Genomic DNA, 18,867 nt, shown 5'->3' with positions numbered 1-18,867 from the left:
CGATCCGTTTTCATCCCTACTTGTAAGCGAAACATTTGTTGAACTTGCGTTTCTTTTTCACAACCACTCACAGAATCATAACTCCGCGATAGAGATTCCAGAGAGGTTAGGGTCAGTACGAAGTTTAGAATGAATCATCCATTCCCCTTTGTAAATAACTACAGTGACTACATTCCATTTCCATGCAATATGCCCCAGCCATGTGCAACTTAACATGGCTGTGGTTGCTGTGGTCATCACTGTTGCCTACCTGACAAGTGACTACCTCCCCCCTTCCCTACTACTGCTTCCTTTTTCCCTCCCCCTTTCCTACTAACTTTCCAATTGAATCTTGACAAAGCATCTCAGCCGAGCGTGTGTCACAACAAGCGCAAGCATCCGAGCGCGACGAGGGTGATCACCGGAGAAACCAGCTGCAGCGTCGACAGCGCTCTGCGTCCCCGACCGGCGCCGTTGGCGTAGATCATCCCGAGGTAGCCGTACCCGTCGCCGCCGCCGCCGCCACGCCCGTTCCCAACTCCGGCGTAGTTGACGCCCGCGTAGCCGGTCTCCGCGGCGTCGTTCCTGCGAAGAGAAGAGAAGGCAGCAAATCCACACGTTAGGGACGCCTAAAGATGTGAACCACGAGGGTAACGAATGTTCCGCCGAGATGCGAAGTGGATGTGAGTTGTAAGACTACGCTTAAGTGCCGGTGAAGCTGAGATCTACCACCGCTGTCACGGCCGAATAAGAACTCGATTCCTGAGGAACGTGGGGATGGATCCAACGGCGGAAAAAGCCTACCGTTTTTTTTTCCTTTCATTTCAGTAGATGTACCCACTGCCATTGGGATGCGGTGGGGACACACAAGTGAACGAACCCTCGGTGCTCTTTTCGGTTGGCTCGTTCCCAAAAGGGCCCTTGTGCTCGAATCACGATTATTCAACTAGCAAGTAGCAGATGTTGCAGCAAATAAAGGACACTATTGAGATCTAGAAGGCCAAAAGTGTGTCCGGTCCCAGCATTAGAAGGATGATTGCTATTCTATCGACCATGTGATGCTCGACTTTCTGTCCGCTGCCTGGATCTTGCACGTTCTGATGGCAGGTCTGACTGTCTGAAGAGCTAAAAATGACAGCTGATCTGGCGACTAAATCGCTAATTCACGCGCCTATAGTGACAGTGCTTTCACTGGAAATCATAAGTTCCTGACCAATCATCATACCGCCGAGACCAGCCTCTACCCAAGTGGCAACTACGTTGGCTTTGGCCCTTGAGCACAAGGTCACACCCAGACCCAACAGGGGGACTCAGAAAAGAGCGTCGTCCTCTGTTTATGCGAGAAAGCGCAGGATCCGGCGACAAAACCAGGGTCCAGTGGCGCGCATGTGGAGACGCAGACGGACCACGACCGCCTACCGCACCCATGCCCCGACACACTACCCCGGCGGCTAGCATTTCTTCTCGCTCGCTTCCCGGTAGCATATAGCACGCACGCTCGTGCGACGGCCTTTTTGTCTACGTTCCTTTTGTCCGGCACGGCCCTCCGGTGTGCACTGTGCAGGGAAAAGGGAAAGAGAAAGGAGACGCTACGCTACGCTTGAGCGCTTCTCAACGAAAAGCCACTAATACCGTCCGCAAACCAGGCCCGATGAGATTAGACAAGTTGTTTCAGTACAGACAAGAACGCTTTATTAGTACGGTGCTTAGTTAATCCGACGCTGTCAGAGAAGTACCCCAGAGCAATCTCTTGCACCACTTGCCTACTCTACCCTTTTTATACACTGACTGAACTGGTGCTCTAACGTGGTACGTACATTCTAGTATTCTACTAGTACCGGGTAGTTTAATTAATCCACCGCCAAGGCCTGATCTGCCTCTACTCTCGGCTCCTACCCAACTGGCCATTTCGAACCGCTCTCAGAAAAAAACTGGCCATTTCGAACGTGGACGCTGGAGCTGGACGGCCCGGACCAACGCGCGCATCCAGTGATACAGATTTGCATTGCAGGCTAGGTTTGCAGAGAGGATTCTATTGCACGGAGAACAGGGGAGGAGCGGCGAGGTCCGCCGGAAATCTCTCTCTCGCCGACCGAGGGGCCGCGAACCGCGCCGGCGAGCACGGGGGGCCGACAGTCCGGCGACCGGTGGCGCCGTCGGAGGAAGTTAACAAAAGCGCCCGCGTTATTAAAAGACGCACCACCAAAAGGCCAAAGCGTCCCGCACGGGCCCACGCGCCAGCGATTAGGTACCCTGTGGGCCCCGTCCCCCGAGATATTTCCCAGCCCCAGTAAGAGATTAATGATAAACCTACGCTGACGCGGCACCGAAGCGCGCCCGCACCATCGACGTGGCGCCGGCGGGGACACCATCCATCAACCTTGCGTCCTTGCCTACCCGCGCGTGAACGAAAGCCATAGAGCATGAAGGGAGGAAAAGAGGCCGCGCGACTGGTGAGAGCTCGCGGGGTGAGGGCAGGGCCGGTGCGCCGCACCTGGGGTCGCCGAGGACGCCGGCGTTCTGCGTGAGCGCGTCGACGAGCGCCGAGGACTTGGGGTCGGTGCTGGACGCCTTGTCGTAGATCTCCTCCATGCCCTCGCCGGAGGGCACGAAGAAGGCGCCGTTAACCATCATGTCGCCCTCCGTCCGCCAGTTCCACCCGGACCACTGCCCCTCCGCCGTGTCCACCCGCTTCGTCACCTGCGCCGGCCAAGAAAAAACAAGAGAACCCAATCAATCAATCACGACTTCACGAGCGCCGCCGCATCCAACCCCCCGCACGCCGCCGCGCGTGCACGCTCCTCCGCCCAGCCCAGGACACCACCGCCCGTGGTGTGGTGGGTGCCAGGCCGCCAGCTGCTCCGGATGCGCCTCCTGACCTGGCCGGGCCGGGGCCACCCATCGGGCAATTGGGGAAAACATGGCGCGAGGCGTTTGTTTGGGAAAGCATGAGCAGATGCTCCGAAACATCCCCCCCAGCACAGGCGGCAATGATACCAGTTTTTTTTTTTGTTGAAAGACAACGATACCGGTTTTTCATATGGCCATTACCAGCAACAACACCTTTCCATCCAAATTGCGTAAACATGCCAAAGACTCCGCAGAAAATGTCTAAAACAGGCTAAAATCTAATCTTTTGCAGCTCAAATGCCAGTCGCAGAAAAAGCAAAGGAAGACACAAGCAGGGGCAGGCAAGCCAAGCGAGGCCAGAAAAAGACGGGCTCTGCTCGCCAAGCAACGAACAGAGGAGAGCAGCGCGGGGGCGAAACCCAAGGCCGCCGCAACGGCCAGAGCAGAGCAGCAAGCAAGAGGCCAAGAACACAGACGGCACGGCAAGAAAGCTGACGCACCTCCTTGGCGTTCGGGTCGGCGGGGGCGATGTAGCGGTTGCCCTGGCTGTTGATGGTGGGGCTGGCGCTGCCGCCGATGGCGTACATCTCCCACGACGTGTAGTCGTTGTTGACGATGTGGAAGTAGCCCCTCCGGCAGCGCGGCATCCGCTGCACGAGCCCCGGGCCGAAGCGGTTGAAGGCGATGGTCACCTGCATCGCCGAGTCCGGCAGGTACGCGTCGCTGGCGCCCAGCAGCATCACCTCGTCGTGGTGCGCGAAGTAGCTGTTGGAGACGGTGATGGCGGTGGAGCCCATGATGGCGTCCACCAGCCCGTCGGCGCACCGCCACAGCGCGCAGTGGTCCACCCACACGTCCCGCGCGCCGAACAGCGAGATGCCATCGCCGTCCGACCGCGTCCGCCACCCGTAGTGCGTCGGCGACGACCGCACGTTGGCGTCCCCCGCCGGGACGCAGTCGTGGACGTGCACGTTGTGGATGATCACGTTCGACACGTACTGCAGCGTGATGCACGCACCGCCGGCGCCGATGTGCACCCGCGCGCCACGCCCGTCGATGGTCTTGTAGCTGTTCACCAGGAGCTCCTCGCGCAGGCGGATGGTCATGTCGGCGGCGAACACGATCCAGAGGGGGCCCTCCTGGATGGCGGCGTGGCGGAGCGTGCCTGGGGCGGGGTTCACGGGGTCGCCGTCGGAGGAATCCGTCACCACGTACAGCGGGCCACCCTTGCCGCCCAGCGCGTTGCGGCCGAACCCGATGCCGCAGTCCGCCAGGCGCTGCCGGTCCTGGCGCCAGTCCGTGCCCGCGCACCGCCAGCAGTCGTCGATGGGGTTGCCCGTCATGCACCCGCCGCCGCCGCCGCCGGCCTCCTGCATCCGCCGCCGCGACGAGGCCACCTTGCTGCCCATGCCACCACGTTCCGAATCAGCGAGCGCTTATATAGTAGTAGTAAAAAGATTGCGACTTTGCGGCACCAGGAACGAACTCGAAAGACGCCGTACCTGTGGAAGTCGGCGACGACGGTGGCGGGGTCGGGGACCGAGGAGTTGAGCTCGGGGAGCGCCGAGGCGGCGGCGGCTGCTGCGAGCAGCAGCAGGGGGAAGAGGGCAATGCCGGTGGATTTGGGCGCTCCAGCCATGGCTCCTTGGCGGATTAGATGAGCCGGAGCCAAGATGCAGCGGATTTTATAGCAATGCAGGAGAGTGGCAGCGGAGTGAAGGTAGTGGGGGCATGGATTCGGATCCTCCTGGGGTGATGGCTCCTGAGGTTTGGAGCTCAGAATGGATTGAGGGCGCCAATGGCTATGGGGGAGGTTGCTGTGGGAGCTCCGCAGTGTGAATGGGGAAGGGGGAGAGCAGCCCGCGCGGGGGAGAGGAAGGGGTGAAGAGAGAGAGAGAAAGTGAGGGAGGTGATTTGGAATCACCTGGGGGAGAATGGGAGATTGCTTCCTTGCTTGTTAATTGACGCAAAAGGGAAGGGGTTGAAGATGGAGAGGGTGTGTAGTGTAGGACGGAGATACTGGAAACGTTGTAAAATGCATTATTAACCGTTGGATTTTTTTAGAGCATCGCCAAGAGATTTTCTAAAATTTACTTTCTAAATTATCATTTAGAGAGTCATTTGAGTAAAAAATATTTTCTATATATTTGTTCTTTCCAACAGTTTTTCTATATCTTGTATGTAGTTTAGAGAATCATTCTCGTTCTCCATCTTTGCCTAGCAAGAAATCCAGAATAGAGGATCTCTATATTTAGATATTCAATTGAAGAGGCCGTTGGAGAGCATTTTTTACCAAAATGTCTATTCCTGTAAACTAGAAAAGATATGAAGAGTCTTGGAGATGCTATTAGTCGGAAAAAAAAACTGTTGGATCTTCTTCCTCTAACGCCAAGCACAAAAACAAAGTAGAAGATGCAAGTAGGAGGGACTATTCTTAATTCTCTAAATATCCAGGAAGTGTCACAAACAACTGGAGTAGAAATATAACTTTTTCTACCCCCTTCCTTCTGAATTCAGAGTCCGGTTGTTTTACCAAAAATGGTAGAGATGGAAAGTGTCAGCGGGCGAGCAAGATCGCTGCAACACAATTTCCCTGGATGACGCTATCCATTTCTTGTGCGGTAGAATTATTGATTTCGATTTTCGGATGTCTTGCTGGGTGGAACGAAGAAAAGTATAATCTTCGAGCCGGAGAAATGGCGCCCGGATCTTCCGTAGGTTCTTGAAAAAACAGGCGAAAAAACTAAACATTTAAAATATTAAACGTAGACTAATAATAAAACAAATTACATATTTCACTTGTAAACTGCGAGATGAATTTATTAAGCCTAATTAATTTATCATCAGTAAATATTTACTGTAGTATCATATTGTCAAGTTATGGTGCAAATAGATTCAAAAAATTCGTCTCGCAATACATGCGAACTGTGCAAGATTTTTTTTTCAAATTTAATACTCATGCATGTGTCTAAAAATTCAATATGATGTTTTTAGTTAAAAAAATTGGAAACTAAACAAATCCTTAAATCCTAGCCCCTGCGCTGCTCCGTTTGCCGTTGCCCGTGTGTGCACGCTCGCGCACTGCCCCTGCGTAGGCAGATTGGCACGATGCCGTTCAGCTTCTCGCCAAGAATAGCAGTTACCCCCGCCGTCCACTGCTGTCCACATGACTGGCTCACGGGCCATCGCCAATGGATCGACTGGCATCATCGGCTGACGCTGCTGGCTGCTGTTGTCTTCTCTGTTCAGAGCTCAGACTGACAGTCTGGGAAATACGCTGACTTTCTCGTGCAAACTGCAAAAGGAAAGCACGAGGTTTGCAAGTAGGCAGCGTCGTCCACAGTGTCACGAGTAAGTTAAGTATGCTTGCAGCCGTAATCATCCCAGGATCAGGATTACCACGCCCCGCAAGAGACACCCCCGTTCCGTGCAAGTAGGGATTCATCGGAGGCTTCACATTTCGTCCACTCACGTTTACTTTCCGGAGCCCGAAAGCCGTCGCCGCCTAGCATGCGCCGAGGACCAAGAATCGGCGGCGCGTAAGCTACAAAAAATCCTTTGCTTCCGTAGATTCATTCATTCACCAGATCAACACAAAAAAAAAGGAGATATCCAATTCCATCCACCCGTCCATGGGAACTGGGGCAGGATAGGGTTTTGGGTGCTTTTCTTTGGAGACTGAACAATGCTTATCCATCCACACTTCTGAGTTTTATTTTTTTTATTACTTCTCTTTTCTGGGTTTGTATTCGTCCGAATTCTGTAGGCTTCGCTGCTGGTGTGTTGGAGCTGCGTCCGAATTCACCACGCGTTTCAGTGTGGACTGTGGAGCCCATGGCAATTGGCAAGTGATTGTGATCGGTGTCCATGACAATCACTGCATTCGGCAGGCTCGCTGCATTCGGCAGGCTGGAGCTGGAGGCTGGAGCTGGAGTAGTGTGAGAGAAACCTGGCTGGTGGCTAGAGGCTGGAGCTGGAGTGATGTGAGAGAAAAACTATAGCGCTGGAGAGCTGGAGACCAGCCGAACGCAGTGAATGAGGTCAAATCTGATCTAAGGCCACGTCCAACGGTCCAGCTCGGAGCTAACTTATACTATCAGATACTCGTATCTATCAATCGAGAGAGGATTAAGAGGTTGTCCCTCTGTTCTTTTTTTTTTATCTGTAATGCTTCCCAAATGGTAATAAAAATGGACCGAGAGAGTATTGTGCTTGGGAAAGGAGAAGATAGTCGCGCACACTTTCCAACACTAGTTACAAGATGCACCCTGTCTAGCATACATCTATCAATGTTCTAACTATTGCAGCTCTCTTATACTTTTTTCTCTTTTCTTTTGAAATACAATTGGAGGTGGACCGTTGGAGGTGGCCTAAGAATGGAATAAACAAGGGATGTCGCGAATTAAGGAATGAAATACAATTGGAGCAACCGCTCGTCTGTCATGAGCATTGTTAGTTTTTTTTCCTCCTCCACAAATACCTAATAAAGATCATGTAGTGTCTGTTTGGATATGTTAAAACTAAAGCTTAGCCATGTGAGGATAGGATTAAACGAGGGTATTTGCTATCCGCTACCAGAAATTAGCCCTCATTAGCAGGATTTGGAGGGCTAATGGACTAAACTTTACTTGGGGAGTTGGCTAACTTTTAGCCCATATTTAGCCTCTTATTTGGATTATCTAGAGCTGATTAAAAATTAGACCTAGATCCAAACAGGCTCATAGGAGTTGTGAAATCATATTACTGAACACACACACAGATTTAAAAAAACATGAAGATGAGAAGTCATATACCTCTCATCCTAACCTTATCAGTTCCTACTTCCTAGATAACCTTACACACATGTCTACAACCTATAAATCGTCCTCTCGTTATATGGGGGAGTGGATGGAGACTCCCCTCTTGCATTTTAGAGTACATAATAAAGTTACTTAAAAGTTTTAAAGCTTTTAGTTAATCATTACATTTTACAGCACAAAAGTCACGAGGAATTTTTCCTATACAAAAATATTAACATGAAGATGAAACGCAACATACGTCTTACCATCATTCTTCACATTGCATTAATCATCATTCTTAAAATTCTTATTGCCATTAGAAGTTTGTTGTCATTTGATCCATCGGCATAGCAAATAATGCCAGAACTCGAGAAAAAAAAACAAAATAGCAGCCGTGGAGCTATTCTCTTTGATGTTGAAAAATAACCTCATGGATCCATCGTCTCGCCGGCAATACTCCCATTCGAAACAAATAGTTACTTCAATATATTTGCAAACATAGTTTTGTGTAGCTTTCACAAGTGTTTGTTTGTTTGAGTCGCATATCTTCCTATCTCTTGAGCCTCTTGAGTATTGACCAAATTGCCAGAATAGCACTATTATTTTCAATCCGGTTTGCAAACAGCCAAACGTCACTCGATTTTAGCATTTGGTTCATTCACCGTTTTTAAATGGTCGAGCACTAGCACCGTGTAAAAAAAAACTCAAATTGGTCAACTAGGGCCACATGATCCAGTTAAACCACAGCCGCTGATCTTGCTCGAGTGGATCGTCTCGAGCCGTCCGATCTCGGCACCCACCACTCCTGTTGGAGCGTTGCGCCGTTCCCCTTGCGCGGCTGCGCCCCTGCCAAATAGCCGTTGCCTCCCAAGTCCCAACTAGCCGTTGCGCCACCCCACTTCCGTCTCCAACGGTCCAACCCCGCGGCCACCACCCAAAAGCTCCCAATCTCCCGATCTCCTCCGCCATCTTCTCTCTCCTCCCCGCTTCCTCTCTCCGTCTCCCCCCGACTTGCTCCTCGCTTGGCGTGCCCCCTTCGCGGTGATTGACAGACAGCCGATGGAGGTCGAGGCGCCCGTCCTCGCGCCCCAGCCAGCCGTATCGCCCCCGGCGGCCTCGCCGGCCAAGAAGGCGCTGGCGGCGGCTCCTGCGTCCGCCCTGAAGACCAGGGCCGCGAGGAGGAAGACGCTCTGCGACATCACCAACCTGAGCAGGCACGAGCCGCCCGAGGTGCTGGATGAGTCGGCGTGCCCTGCACCGGCGGCGGCCGGCGCGGGCGGCGTTGAGAAGCTCGCGCAGCTAGTCAAGGCAAGATCGCCCGTCCAGCATCGCGGCCTCCTGATAGCTATATCTCGGCGCGTGCCTTGCCTCGCTCTTCTTTTGTTTCATCTTTTCTGAAAATTTTGGATCTGTTTCAGGAGAACGCGGATCTCGTGAACCTCATCGCCGAGAGGGAGTAAGTGTCTGCACGCTTCTTCGCCAAATTCTTCCACTTGTTGGGGGTTCTTGGTGTGCGACCGTTTGGTCTGATTCAACTCGGTGTTGTTGGGTTTCTGTGCAGCGAGATCATACAGTTGAGCGGGGCTGAGATTCAGAAGCTGCGGCTCGCCAACTGGGAGCTCGCGCGGACCAATTCCCAGATGATGGCGGTATGTTCTTCACCTTCTTTCCCCAATTTTCAGCAAGTGCCCAGTTCTTGGTTGAAGTCTTTACGGCTAAACATCTGTCTTGTGGCTTATGTAGTTGTTTATCGTCTTAATTTTACAGGAGCTTAATCTTGGAAGAAATAGGGTAAGTGCACTTTGATAGTCTGATAAAGTTTCAGATGCAGTGGATTTTTCATAACATGTTCGCCAAGAATCTGAGCCCGGATTTCTTTTCACTGAAGTTGAAAGCGTTGCAACACGAGCTCGCGTGCTCAAGAGCCGCCCTTAAAGCGAAAACATCTGAATTGGAGGTGCGTCGGATCTAGGACACCAATTTATCTTGTCAGTTTCATATCCACCTCCTGCTATTTATTTCTCTTGGATGCAATGCTGATCTCGTGTTCGTGCCACAGGATGTAAAGAAGGCGATGCAGCGGCGTATACACACCCAAAGGACGCAGCATCTGGGGCCTGACAAAGCTGCGCAGACCAAGGATGGAGACGTCGTCGACCCAGAGCCTGCTTCCGAAGCAACGCGTGCCGGAAGCATTCAGAGGCCCGGGAACGCCAGCAGGAAACGGATGCTGAGATCTCGATGTAATAATCCCCAATCCTCCATGCCTCCGTTGCCCGTGACCGAATTATCGGCTTCATCTGAATGCCTGACTGAATGGCCAATGTTTTCCAGCTCTAGGACCTGTGGCTTCGACGAAACTGGCGCTGCCGAAGGATAAGGAGACCTCGCAGAGACGGTAAACACCAAGATCAAACAGAAACTAGCACCAACGTTTTGAGTAAAACATTTTTTTTTGAAAGAAAGAGTAAAACATTTTAGCAACTGAGTTTGCTGAGAACATTCACCTCTCTGCAGGAAGTCCATGAGGATGCCGCAGCCGAGCGCCCGCTCAGAGGACTTGTTCGAGATAGAGGACGTTCAGGTTGCTATTGGCAGTTGCAAGATCGATCCAGATACTGCTTCTGGCAGTGAGAGGGCCGGGCACCAGTTCCTGCGTAGATCGTCTCTAGGAAGGCCGCTCCGGCAGGCACGGGAACGAGTCACCTCCTACAAGGAGATGCCTCTCCATGTTAAGCTCAGGAGGCCCTAGAGAATGGCAGTTTTATGCTGTGTAGTTTGTCGTGTGAAAATCCGGTTGCGTTCGGCTTGTGTTCTATCAAGCGTTGGGGTGGTGGCTGTGTAAGTGTGTATGGGAAAATGGCTAATTCCTTGATTCCCACTTCTTTTTTTTTTGCAATGCGTGATTGAGGAGCTGTACTTCTTCAAATTCTAATGTTGATTTTTAGTGAAGATAAGAACTAGATCTGATTTCCCATACCGACTCTTTTACATGGAAATGAGTGTTGAGTTCATAATTGGCACCCACTATTACCCGATCAAATACGATCTGTGGAATCGATCAAGCACTTTAAGTACAATCTTCACTTGATCTAGTTCAGTTTACATTCCACAATGCGATGTTCGACCCTGTGGGAAGCAAAAACATATTCAAGCTTTGCCATCGCTCTGAACTGTATAGTTGGCCGATGCAAAGTGTTCTTTCACCAGAGCAAGAGCTTTCCCTCTGTGAGATATTTCGTTCTTCACTGACTTGGGCATCTCAGCATAGCTGCGTTACATGCCAGATATTCAGTAAACAGATGAAGTGGCATGCAAAGTAAGTAGAAACTCTCGTATGGAAGTATGAAACTCACGTTTGTTCAAAACCATCTGGCTGGAATACAGGGTCCCATCCAAAATCACTAGGCCCTCTAGCGGGTACTATTTTTCCCTGCAGAATGAGAGCCCGTCTTAAACATGACATGCCAAAAATAAAAATATGCAGAATTCCTCAAAGTGGAAAGTGCTATGATAAATTGTGATACAGACAAAGTACTTCTGCCTACTTTAACCAAATTAGTCATGCAGAAAAAATGTTGGAACAAGGCTAAGGGTGTGTCTAGTTGGTGAAAAAAATTGAGTTTTGGTACTGTAGTCTGTAGCACATTTCGTTGTTACTTGACAAATAATGTCCAATCATGGACTAATTAGGCTTAAAAGATTCATCTCGTGCTAATCAGTTAGATTGCGTAATCAGTTATTTTTTTCAACTCCATTTAATGCTCCATGCATATGTCAAAAGATTCGATGTGACGGGTACTATAGGAATTTTTTTGGAAACTAAACAGGGCCTAAATAACAAATGTTATGTCCACCGAATACTGTGTGATAAAATCAAAGTACTTTTGCCTACTTTAACCAATCTGGTGGTTCTGTACTTTTTCCCTCTTTATGCTATAATAGTTGAAAAATCTTCTATTAAAAAAGTTCATAAACTATACTTCCAAAATGTAGCTGCGCTACACCACATAAGGATTTTACTAATAAATAAGTTAGATTTCAGGAGAGAACTTTATGAGCAAAAAAATGGCATCTTACCGCAGTTTTCCCGACAAACGTGATTGGTTCCTCTCCTGGTCCAAGAGCAAGAGAAAAGATGCACATAGCAAATGCTGATTTATCTTCATAAGCTTTTAAAAGGTTGTTCAAACCTATAATTGCAAAAATTGGACACATGAGGTCATTTGGTAAACATGACAGAACCAGGAATAGAGATGAGAATCAGTTAGCTCTATAACCTTCATGTCCAATCTTCTCAAGAAACCACTTTCTGTTCATTCATGTACGCAAGATATCCAAACCAAGAAAAAGGACATTAGTAATGGCATTGAAGGCTTGAAGATTAAGATACAGTTTGTCATCGAGTTATGTTGGCCAGGGATGATTATTAGTGTAACTTGGAGATAAGATCATAGTGTTGCAATGCTTGCACAAGAAAATTACTTACATGTAGGGTCCTGCAGCAGAAAGGCAGTGCATGTCAAACTATGAGTGATAAGCGTATTTAGAAAATTAAAAGTCTATAGGAAGAACAATGCAAACCAATCACCTGGTAAGCCTTTGAGTGCATTGAAACATAGGCATGTGTCCTCAACCAGTACGGGGCCTTTCACCTATATATGAAGAAAAGGATGCAGATTAAACAAGATAAGAAAGCTATTATACTGGATGTATATGTCGATGTTCGAGTGGTTAGAAAGATGGAAGTACCTGAGATGCAGCCATTCTTGCTTTCTCTTTGGATATGTCCTCTGGCTCCCCTTGCAGTTCAGGCACTGCCAAACTCAAATTTAACAAACAATAAGTACAGAGAGATCTTAAGTTCCCTACAAAGAAAGAAAATAATGGCAATACACACAGTAATTTGAAGTAAGAAAAACCTTTGCTAATGTTCATTTGTAAATAATTTGTATGTAGTTGTGGAGGTGGAGTGTGCATGTCATATGAATTCCATCAGATTTTTTTTTAAAAAAACCTATAATTGTACTTTTTTATTTATGTTTCCCTGTTCTGGACATTTGGCACACACTGGGGATGTGATCTCGATTCTCAGTGTAAGCCTGTATTTCCATTTCCATGCACTGAACTGCATATGACTGTTCTACAGAAATAATCTTAACAGTTGCAGTTCCTAATTCTTAATCAGTAGCATTAATCTCATAACACTTAAGAAAATAATCATGAGGGTGTGTGAAGAATTCAGGTCATCAGTAACTAAACAACACAAGGGTTACGAGTATATTCAAGCTGGAGGGCCTAATGCAGTCCCATTCGACCGTATATCTGTATTTTCTGAAGATGTGCTACCTAAATGGTTGCATGGTTTCCCCAATTCTATCAGACAGCAAGTCATTGTGAAACTCACAAGAACCTTTGCCATTGAATTACTGACATCTTGAAAAGTGATAACACAAAAAGGGCAGTTGGTGCTCCCTATCCCGTATCTCCAGTTACTACAAATCCAAAGCATTCGGCGCCACATCAGCGATATCAGCTGATCTAATCTGACAATACCACGCTACCGCGTTAATGTTAAGTGCATGTCAATTTTTCAATGGGCGGCTACAAAGGCCACGAACACGGTTATTAAGCGACGCTACCCCACTTCCAATCACCCAAATATTGGTGGCGCGCAACCGAAACCCTCGCGCTAAAACCCTCTATGCTACGGATGATAGACGTGTAAGGCTGCAGACGCGGGAGCGCAAAAGATAGAGCGGGAGAGAAAGAGAGGAGTGTCTCACGGTCGAGCTTGAGCGACTGGAAGGGGACGGAGGAGCCGAGGATGGCGCGGACCTCCTCCAGCTTCTTGGCGTTGCCCGTCACGAAGGTCACCGCCTTCGGCAGCACCCGTGCCGCCGCCGACATGGCGTGGTGGTGGGACGTGCCCCGAGTAACCCCTGCTTCAGCGGGAGACGGCGGCCGGGCCAAAGGTGCGGATGCGAGGGATCGGCGGCGGGGAGGGGAGCGGGAGACGGACGGGGAGGGGGAGTGTGGGCAGTTTCGTCAGACTACTCGGCTCGAGCCACATGGGCCTACCAGGCCCATCAGGGTAATTCTGCTAGTTGCCGCCTTTTTTCCCGTGGCGGCGAAGTCTGCTGCCTGCTGGCGAAGCACGTGAGTAAGACATAATATTTTTTTTTATTTCGCATGTGCAGGGAATCTAATCTTAACCTGACCTTGTTTAGCTCTCCATAAAAAAATTTTAGACATCAATCGCATCAATGTTTGGATACATGCTACCTGCAAAAGAAATGTTTGAATACATGCATGATATATTAAATATAAAAAAAAAAATTAGTTTTCGTAGATTGACTTTAAATTACGAGACGAATCATTTGAGTCTAATTAGTCTGTGATTAGATAATAAATTATTAAATATGTGCTAGTAATAAATTAATTAGTTTAACAAATTCATCTCGTAGTTTACGGACGAGCTCTGTAATTAGTTTTGTGATTAGTCTATATTTAATACTTCAAATGTGAAATGATTCCATTTCAAAAAATTTATCCGGAGATCTAAACAAAGCCATAAGCTTTTATAAATTTACCAGTTTTTTCTTTCCTATATATCTACCCCCACCAAAATCTCCCCACTAAGATATCATTCCTCTGTCCATCCCATTTCGTACACCCAACAAAACAACTCCATTAGAATCGAGTATCCAGATCGATTCTCAGATCATCTCTCTCTTCCTCAATCAAATCCACTAGCTGTTGTTATTCGGATAGTCCCACCGCTTCGTTCACTTGCACATCCCTACACCCTTAGTGTCGGTGTTTTTATTACCAGCGTACATGATACCCTAAGATAATAGATTGTTTGATAGGAATCGCCAGATCTAAAACATTAAGGTAAAAACGACACAAGACACGAATTTAAACAGATTCGAGCCATCAAAATAGCGTAATAGCCTACGTCCTATTTAGGATTTTGTATATTACGTCCTGCACTTGGGTGATGAGTTAATATTTTGCAAATCTAGATACCTCTACCCTCAGTTATATAGTCGATTACAAGATATAAATCCTAATAAGATTATTGAGGAATCTTTAATTGAAGTCCAACTTACTTCTTTCTTTATGGGTAGCTTGCTCGTGGATATTCAAAAATCTATCTCTTACACGCCCGCGCACCCAGCGGCCAGCTGAGCGTCCCTGCCCCCGACTCCTCGCTCCTCACCCGTCCATTGCTGCAGGCCCTCCCCTTGTGAAGTAGCGGATGATTGATTAGTTTTGCTATATATATATAAATGGATGTTTTGCATGTTTTGATGCTAGATGGATTGTTGTAGGTTAGTGGTATATGCATAGATTTTTTTCTTTGAGGTACTGGTAGTTGCTAGAATAATTTTTTGGAATAATGTAATATAATAATGTAGTCAAGATAGAAAAGGCATAAGCATTATTGACTTATGCTAGGATTTAAAAAAAAAGAGATATCATCAGCCTCTGAGCATCACTCAACTCAAATAATCGACTCAAAATTATCAGAATTGCGAATAGTAAGCTCATCTAGATAGCAAATTCTTCAAAAAGCTTACTTCTAAAAAAAATCAGATAAGCAGAAATAAACAGGATCTAGTCCCATCACACAACGACCTCCTATTCCATCGGTGGAGTTAGCATGATGGCACCTTAGAATTTCGTCCGATGTACATGAACTATCCTATATTGCCTCTGTTCGGCTGGTCACCAGCTACAGGATTTCTTTCTTACATTCCTCCAGCTCCAGCCTCCAGCTCCAGCCTGCCGAACAGTATTTTTCTCTCACACCACTCCAGCTCCAGCCTCCAGCTCCAGTCTGCCGAACACGGTGATTTTGATCAATTACATCCGGACAGACCATCCTCTCTTTAGATACTACCTACACGCCACTGTCCTTTTCACGCGCCACGAGTCAGCCAGAGCACTCTACTCATCTTCTATACTATAAAGGATGAAAGAATTGAGATCATTTCTCACTAACACTAACCTACCCATCCCTCTCACAAAACACCTCTTTAAGGCCCACGTGGAAGGGCTAGGTGTTTGACGGAATTTGGTAGAAGGCAAAAACATTATCATGAAAAATGATTCCGCCCAAATCTCCCGTTTTTTTTCACCGCCGCGAGACATACCCGCCCTCCTGTACCCGCGCCCCATCCCCCGCGTGATTTGAGCCTCGGGACGCGGCCGCCCGTCGCCCCGTCGCGCATGACTGTATGCCCGTCGCCCCCTCCCCCGCGTCCGCCGGTCGCGCCTAAGCCCCCGCCGCCCCGCCGCCGGTCGTCACGCCTCCCCCGCCGTTGCTCCTCGCCCGCCGCACCACGTGGCGTTGGTGGCCCCTCGACGCATCCGCCCTCGACGTCGCACCTCCTCTCCTCCAGACGTCGCGCCCTCCCCCGCGTCCGCCCGACGCGCCTGACCCGCCGTCCAGCCTGACCCCCCGCCGCACAACGCATTGCCTCATCCGCCGCATTGCACGCCTCCCCCGCCCCGCCGCACCACACGGCGTTGGTGGCCACGCAACGCCGCCGCCCTCGATGTCGCGGCACCGGCACCATGCCACCCATCTCCTCCCCGGCCAGGTGAAGGAGGCGGCGTGGTAGCTGCGAGCCATCCCACGTGGATGTGAGGCCGAGGCCTGCTGGGTAAGAGATCCTCCTCCTGATCCTGCTGCTCCGCCGCCGCTGCCGCCGCAGCTCCAAACCCCACCCTGTCGCCCTCCCTCCCGAACACTAAATCCACGAGCCGTCACCGCCCGTGTCCCGATGGGGTTCGTGGATCTGGCGGCGTCGCTGCTGGCGACGTGCGACGGTGGTGAAGCTCTTCGACATCAGGGTGGAGTCCGGCGACCCCTGCGTCCTCGCCTACACCCCCGCGCACGGCAACCCCGGCAACGCCATCAAGTGGAACCACACCAGTAAGCGCCCCCATCTCCTCCTCTCAGATCTCCTGAATTTGGTAGCTTTGCTTTGATGCGCAAGGATCTGCAGTGGGGATATCCGTACCAGTAAGAACCAGTGGATTCAATCTAGCCCTTAGGTTCCTCTTCAAGAGTCACTTGCTACATTGTGGTTGAATTGCGGCAAGACTCTCCTGTTAAAGAAATTGAATGCAACACTGATTCACCTACCTCTGCAATTTATTTTTGAGCGATGAGAACATACTATGGCTTAAGCATCTTTCCTTTCTGGATGGAGTCACTGCTGCTATCTTTTTTTACTCTGTTCTCTTTACAATAGGATGTTCAGAGAAACTACGCAAAGTATTTATTTTCTATAGGAGATTGACCTAGCGAGCGGTTGTCTATTGCGCTTGTGCTTCACCTCACAGAGCCGAATGCTATAAGTAGCATCTGTTGTGCCTCAGCAAAACTATCCTATATGCTTGGAGTTAGTTGCATTATATCCATGAGCAATTTGGTCTTTGCAATGTTATTTCTTTATTCTTTCCATGTTATATAGCAGGAGACATACATCAACCACAACTAGCTACCTGTTATTGTGAATGAGAGGATATCCATTTCTTTAACACAATAAGTGCTAGAAAAAAACATTATTAATATACTTCTCAATGCTTAGCATATCAAGACTACTAAATAGTTATATTAACCTTCCCCTGGCTTATCTCTGGAACTGATGGATGCACAATTCCAGTTCTTTTATGGTTTAGGTGGAGTAGAAGCAGAACTTCCATGATCAGATATGATTGTGTTCAAATAAAGGCTCCTTCCCTTTTGTTATACTTCATTCTTATTTGATCACATCTGTTAGTGTTTTGTTTTATATCCTAAAATTAGTCAGGTAGAAACATGCATGCTTAAAGTAAAATGTAACAAATTCAGGATCACTTAGAAAGCATACTATGCAGATCTATCTATTTCTGTTTTCCTCATAAACTAATAGTTGAGAAGTAGAGAACTGATTCTGTGCTTCTTGCACCACTGGGAGCTTGCTTCAAGAACTGATTCTATTTCTGCATGCTTATAAGAATACTACACCCTTACCATTAGTCCATTGAATTTAATATAGATGCTATGGACATTTGTTAGAATCATTTGATGTTATTTCTATTACAGCCAGTAGAATCATTTGCGCCTGGAATTGGGCCTCGATGGCCGCGACACCGGCCACCTCGGCAACGATGAAGGCCTCTTGGCCTGGCGGAGATGGCGGCGCAAATCCAGCGGAAGGCGCAGTGAGATCGTCATCTCCTTCCTCTTCCTTCGTGTGGAGGCGATGCGGAGGCCGATGGCCTGCTGCACCACTATCGACGCGCGGCACCACGGAGGCAGGTACAGCCCGCAACAGGGCAAACATGTATGAAATTCTATTTCTTCATAGATAGTACCATTATTGAATCTTGCATTATGTCAATATCACCATTGATACTACCCTGGACTGAACCGGTACTTACTTTCAGTGATCGCATATAGACTGCTCATGTATATACTTGTTTTGTACTGTATCAGTTGAGCTCTTAATTTCACTCAAACTCTGAACCGCTTGGTACAAAGGAGTCTTAATTTCAGGCAAGTATTATTTCTATGTTTTCGTGAGGCTTTAATATAGAAGATTATTTGGTAATTTTTGGTCTTGCTTTGCTTCTTGCATTGATTCTAGGGATCGAACTGGACACTGCAGGAAAGAATGCCTCACGGCCTTTTGCATCAGGTATGGAATGCATGATACCTGCAGTACACTTCATTTGACTTATCCAAATTCTATTTTACAAATTAATGCATCAGTTATAACATTATTATGGTTTGATGAAGATTTCTAACTTAATTATGCCCAAATATTGGTATCTGTTGCAGTAAATGCTATTTTTTTTTTGTAATTGCGGTGCGCTTTAATGGATGCCTGTATTTGCAACACGAATAACAAGTTGATGGTTAATTAAAGCAAAATTAAAAGGATAGTTTGTCTGCGAAGTGCTACATGCATAATATTATTATGGTTACTATTTCATTGAGTATAATACCCTCAGGCCTCAAGTACTTCACTTCTTGTTAGTTACATTTCTCTTCTTCTCTGCTTAATGACTCTCTTATTGATGGACTGATGGTCATTTTATCCAAACATACAGTTGACTTTTTTTTTGAACATTTTCACACTCCTTGCATCTGGAATGTGGTCCATACGATTTTGCAATTGTGTATTGTTAAGAAAATGTTTTGATAATTTGAACCATGTTACTTTTCCTCCATTGTTTTTCTTTCAGCTCCCTCTTT

General features: G+C 48.1%; 3 protein-coding genes across 3 annotated transcripts; 1 reads left to right on the top strand and 2 right to left on the bottom strand.

The window, feature by feature from the left end:
- Nucleotides 1-34: 34 nt before the first annotated feature.
- Nucleotides 35-4,789, bottom strand: LOC120650874 (probable pectate lyase 5). Its single transcript, XM_039928169.1, has 4 exons — nt 4,332-4,789; nt 3,330-4,230; nt 2,474-2,679; nt 35-564 (listed from the first exon to the last, which is right to left on the bottom strand). The coding sequence occupies exons 1-4, from the start codon at nt 4,466-4,468 to the stop codon at nt 360-362; spliced, it is 1,449 nt and encodes a 482-aa protein (XP_039784103.1). The 5' UTR covers nt 4,469-4,789; the 3' UTR covers nt 35-359.
- Nucleotides 4,790-8,542: 3,753 nt separating this feature from the next.
- On the top strand, nt 8,543-10,582 carry LOC120650872 (shugoshin-1-like). The gene is made up of 8 exons (XM_039928167.1): nt 8,543-8,915; nt 9,026-9,063; nt 9,169-9,256; nt 9,375-9,398; nt 9,496-9,564; nt 9,667-9,850; nt 9,942-10,005; nt 10,125-10,582. The coding sequence occupies exons 1-8, from the start codon at nt 8,667-8,669 to the stop codon at nt 10,357-10,359; spliced, it is 951 nt and encodes a 316-aa protein (XP_039784101.1). The 5' UTR covers nt 8,543-8,666; the 3' UTR covers nt 10,360-10,582.
- Nucleotides 10,549-13,676, bottom strand: LOC120650873 (inosine triphosphate pyrophosphatase). The gene is made up of 8 exons (XM_039928168.1): nt 13,394-13,676; nt 12,360-12,424; nt 12,199-12,262; nt 12,097-12,106; nt 11,888-11,919; nt 11,688-11,800; nt 10,964-11,040; nt 10,549-10,878 (listed from the first exon to the last, which is right to left on the bottom strand). Exons 1-8 carry the CDS (start codon nt 13,515-13,517, stop codon nt 10,758-10,760), a joined length of 606 nt encoding a protein of 201 aa, XP_039784102.1. The 5' UTR covers nt 13,518-13,676; the 3' UTR covers nt 10,549-10,757.
- Nucleotides 13,677-18,867: the final 5,191 nt, after the last annotated feature.

Source organism: Panicum virgatum, chromosome 9K (assembly GCF_016808335.1).
Source record: "Panicum virgatum strain AP13 chromosome 9K, P.virgatum_v5, whole genome shotgun sequence".
In the NCBI taxonomy this organism is placed as follows: Eukaryota; Viridiplantae; Streptophyta; class Magnoliopsida; order Poales; family Poaceae; genus Panicum; species Panicum virgatum.
This window is presented reverse-complemented; position numbering and strand designations above follow the sequence as displayed.